General features: G+C 42.0%; 1 protein-coding gene across 1 annotated transcript; it reads left to right on the top strand.

Annotated features, from left to right (window-relative positions):
- The first annotated feature begins 1377 nt into the window (after nucleotides 1-1377).
- On the top strand, nucleotides 1378-3569 carry lbx1a (ladybird homeobox 1a). The gene is made up of 2 exons (XM_061745473.1): nucleotides 1378-1672; nucleotides 3088-3569. The coding sequence occupies exons 1-2, from the start codon at nucleotides 1378-1380 to the stop codon at nucleotides 3567-3569; spliced, it is 777 nt and encodes a 258-aa protein (XP_061601457.1).
- Nucleotides 3570-3930: the final 361 nt, after the last annotated feature.

The following is a 3930-nucleotide window of genomic DNA, read 5'->3' as shown; positions in this document are numbered from 1 at the left end:
TTTATGAGTATATGACAATAAACTTGAAACTTGTATAACTCTGAGTTATCCTGTAAGATCATAGATGTCTGTATTTGACTAGCTTACTTTATGTCTCACTGATCAGGAGAAAAACTCAATGTGGGTTTCACCACCAGAGGGACCCTAAACAGGTTCCTGGAGGCTGGAGATGTTCCTTCAGACCAGGCACAACGGTTTCAGCAGGCAGCACTGGCCTTTTTGGAAATGGCTGGCATTGAGCCAAACTGCTTCAAATGGGAACCAACACGAAAGATGATAGAAGAGTCCAAAAGGCAACAAACACCTACAATCAACAACACAAATCCTAAATCTCCCTCTCTCGCTCTCCCTCGCTCTCTCTCTCTCTCTCTCTCTCGTGTGAAATAAATAGTTCGTAATTGGTTGAATTGTCGGTGTCATGTGTCAAATCTTTTCTGTAAGTCTGAGCAATTATTATTAACAAAAACAAAACACAAATGATAATATGGGGGGGGGCGGGGGCATACATCAGGGGTGGTGGGGGGATATGTCACTCTTGCCTGTCTTCAAAACTTGAGAGCCCTGTTAGAGCAACACAGTCTTTTGATCAGCTTGTTTTATTTAGAAAAGTTAAGGATTTGGTTCTGTATTTTGTATAATTTGTCACTTTTTGGAGTAAAGATACAAAACAAGAACTTTGCTTTAAGACCTTTCCTTTCCGACGTTGATGTGCTGCGTGCAAATAACTTTAAGGTCCAAAGCTAGTGAGGCAGCCAGCTGCTGCACCCACAAAAAGCATCAAAGTTAGGCATCTGAAATGTTTCATCCAGCATTAAATTGTAACATTTGCTTTGCTATTCATATATTCCTGTAATGCGATTTACACAAACCACATAAGAACAAAGCAGCTGGGTAGCTTCTTTGCCAAATAAGAGAATTAAGAATCAGAAAATCATGATTTAAACAATATGTTTTCTATTCTAATGTTTTATTTCATTTTTAGAAGAAAAAGAAAAAAACCCGGTTTATATCTGTCGTCTCAAACCAACCTTACCCTCCATCCCCCGAAACCCACGTTCACGCACACACTAGGTTGGGGGGTGGGGGGTAACAGGCTGGTGTCGGTCATTCGCTGCTTCTCTCGGTGCGTTTATATCACCCGGGTGGTTCTGCTCGTGCTTCAGCGTGAGTGATCGTGGGGATGTGTTTCAAGGACGTAGTGGAAGTGGAAGCAGAAGAGTATGTGCAGATCAACGTGAACCTGTACTGGTACCTGTGATACCCGCTGCGGATTGTCCTTGCTTCTTCCTTTTATCTCTTTTCCAACTTAACATCGACGTGTGAGTTCTGCAGCTCTGGTCGACATCTCCACAGGCAGGCGTGACCCGTGGAGGCGTCATGACCTCGGAGGCCGAGTCCAAATTACTGGAGGAGAGGAGGCGCAGCCCGATGGACCAACTTCCTCCACCAGCCAGCTCCAACAAGCCGCTCACACCCTTCAGCATCGAGGATATCCTCAACAAGCCGTCAATGAAAAGGAAACGGTTCCAGAGCCCAGCGCAGCAGTTTCCCCGCGGGGCTGCGCTGCCCGCGGCCGGGCTGCTCAGCCAGAGCTCCCCGCTGTGCGCCCTGGAGGAGCTAGCCAGCAAAACCTTCCAGGGGCTGGACGTGAGCGTCCTGCAGGCTGCTGAGGGTGAGCTACTCTCTGGCTTTGAGAGATTAGTCACGTGCAGTGTTTCTCCTATTTACTTTCTTGTGCAAACCGTTGATCATTTAAAAGAAAAAAGAGATCAGAAACACGTCTTTAGATACAAGAGCATATCCACATTAAATAATATCCATTTATATCAATTTTTCTTATCAATCCAGATTCCCTTTCCTGACAGAAACAGTGGGGGCTGATTTATTATTAGTTTTATGATGCTTGATATCTGTTTTTGATCTGCTCCCATGAAAATAAAGAAAAGAAAGGGTGTTCAATAACCTAATATTTAGCAGAGAATATCAAGATTTTGTTAAAATAAAAAGCTATCTTCACATGTAGTCTATATCAATTTCCAAATTTAATTTCCTCAATTTCTAAAAACGTGTCTTATGTATAAATGTCTAAAAGTCCAGCAAGTTTGTTTGTTTGCCAATAATTGGTGAAAAGATGTAACATCTTCAAGTAATAGGCCAACAAGAATTTCCAAATGTGTGCAAATGCCTTAATGCTCATGCTGTTGTTGTTTTTATTCAACATTTTTAAAACATCCATATTTTGTTCCAGTCTGTCCGTTAAATGGAATGAAATTTAATTACTATCGTGTTAAACATCAGAATGATGTTTAACATAATTATAACGTGAATTGATGTTTGATGATTCCTCAGAAAATATTCAAATCTGCACTTGGTTCTGAGGGAGCTCAGTTTTGTCTGTAGTTATGTTGCACTCAATGTTGTTGTTTTATTCCTTTTACGTAGATGATAATCGAATACTGGTTTATGGCCGATGAAATTGTCATTACTTACTCCACATTTTTTAAATAAAATGACCAATAATTTTCCAAAAGTTTAATTGCTTGACTGGTTAGTATTGTCAGTGTATTTACTTTGTAGCGGTAAACTATTTTAATAAAGCTGAAAATTAATATGGATGTGATATAACAACAAAACCAGGAATGCTTAGGGCTTTGCACAGCAAATCAAATAAATAAATATATCAGTTGTTTATAGGAATCAAAGGAACTGATAATTTACGGATTTGCTATTTCATAAGGCATCAAAATGGTATTGAATTCTATGAGAAACGTATTTACTCTGATCTATGGTGAATAAAATGTAGTCCTCATAGGTTAAATTGTGTTTATTGATCAATTCATTTTAATTCAATAGTTCACAAGTCAGCTCAAAACACTTTACACCGATAATTACCAAATAATGTTTTACCTGTAAAATCCATTTCATTCCAATTGGGTCCCAATTCAAAAATTCCAAATTTATAATACCATTATGTTAGAATATAATTGAATGATTTGTTTGATTTGATTATCAGGGTTTTGTTTACCAAACGCCGTAATCTAAAGCCGTTTCTTTAATAATCTGGTTTTACTGATCCATTTCTCTTAGGTCGAGACGGTCTGACCATCTTCGGTCAGAGAAACACTCCTAAAAGGCGGCGGAAATCCCGCACAGCCTTTACAAACCATCAGATTTATGAGCTGGAGAAGCGTTTCCTGTATCAGAAATACCTGAGTCCGGCGGACCGGGACCAGATCGCTCAGCAACTCGCGCTGACCAACGCGCAGGTCATCACCTGGTTTCAGAACCGACGGGCGAAGCTAAAGCGGGACCTGGAGGAAATGAAGGCGGACGTGGAGTCGGCCAAAGCCGCGGGGACCGCAACTTTGGCCGAGCTGCAGTGCGCGGTGGGGGGTCTGGGCTTGGAGGCGGGTTCCAGGGATCAGATGCCCTGCAGAAGCCCGCAGGCCCCGCACCACCACAGCAGCAGCCGACCGGCCTCTCCTTCCTCCCCGGCAGTGTCGCAGTGCGAGGACAGGCTGAGCAGCCGGTGCTGCTCCGAGGATGAAGAGATCCAAGTGGACGAATAACAAGTGCAACATCAGGGGGGAACCAACACAGCCCTGGGGCTAAATTCCCAGATATTGCAGGCAGTAAATCCGCTTGTGGGTGATTTAATCAAATAACAAGTCACAGTGGCTTGAAGCCTTTCTGATGTCCAGAAAAAGCATGTTCACGTGGAAAGATTTACAGAAACAAGAAGACGACGCAAACGTGCAGGTGCACACCTGTCTTTCTGCTTTCACATGCCTGAGCGCATATTTCATTTGCTTAAAATGAAAAGGCTGGAAGATTTCTACGTATTATTTTCTAAGCTCATGTCGAATGTTTTCAATATTTTACATAAATTAATCGATGTCGACTGATTATCACGCTTATTGTGCAGTTAAA

Source organism: Cololabis saira, chromosome 17, assembly GCF_033807715.1.
Source record: "Cololabis saira isolate AMF1-May2022 chromosome 17, fColSai1.1, whole genome shotgun sequence".
Taxonomy (NCBI): domain Eukaryota; kingdom Metazoa; phylum Chordata; class Actinopteri; order Beloniformes; family Belonidae; genus Cololabis; species Cololabis saira.
The sequence above is the reverse complement of the archived record's forward strand: the minus strand, read 5'-3'. Positions and strand labels throughout refer to the sequence as shown.

Bases quoted from the DNA above. Each gene is read 5' to 3' on its own strand.
- lbx1a (XM_061745473.1), top strand. From the start codon at position 1,378: ATGACCTCGGAGGCCGAGTCCAAATTACTGGAGGAGAGGAGGCGCAGC. The intron at 1,673-3,087 runs GTGAGCTACTCT...CATTTCTCTTAG, and splicing joins CGTCCTGCAGGCTGCTGAGG to GTCGAGACGGTCTGACCATC.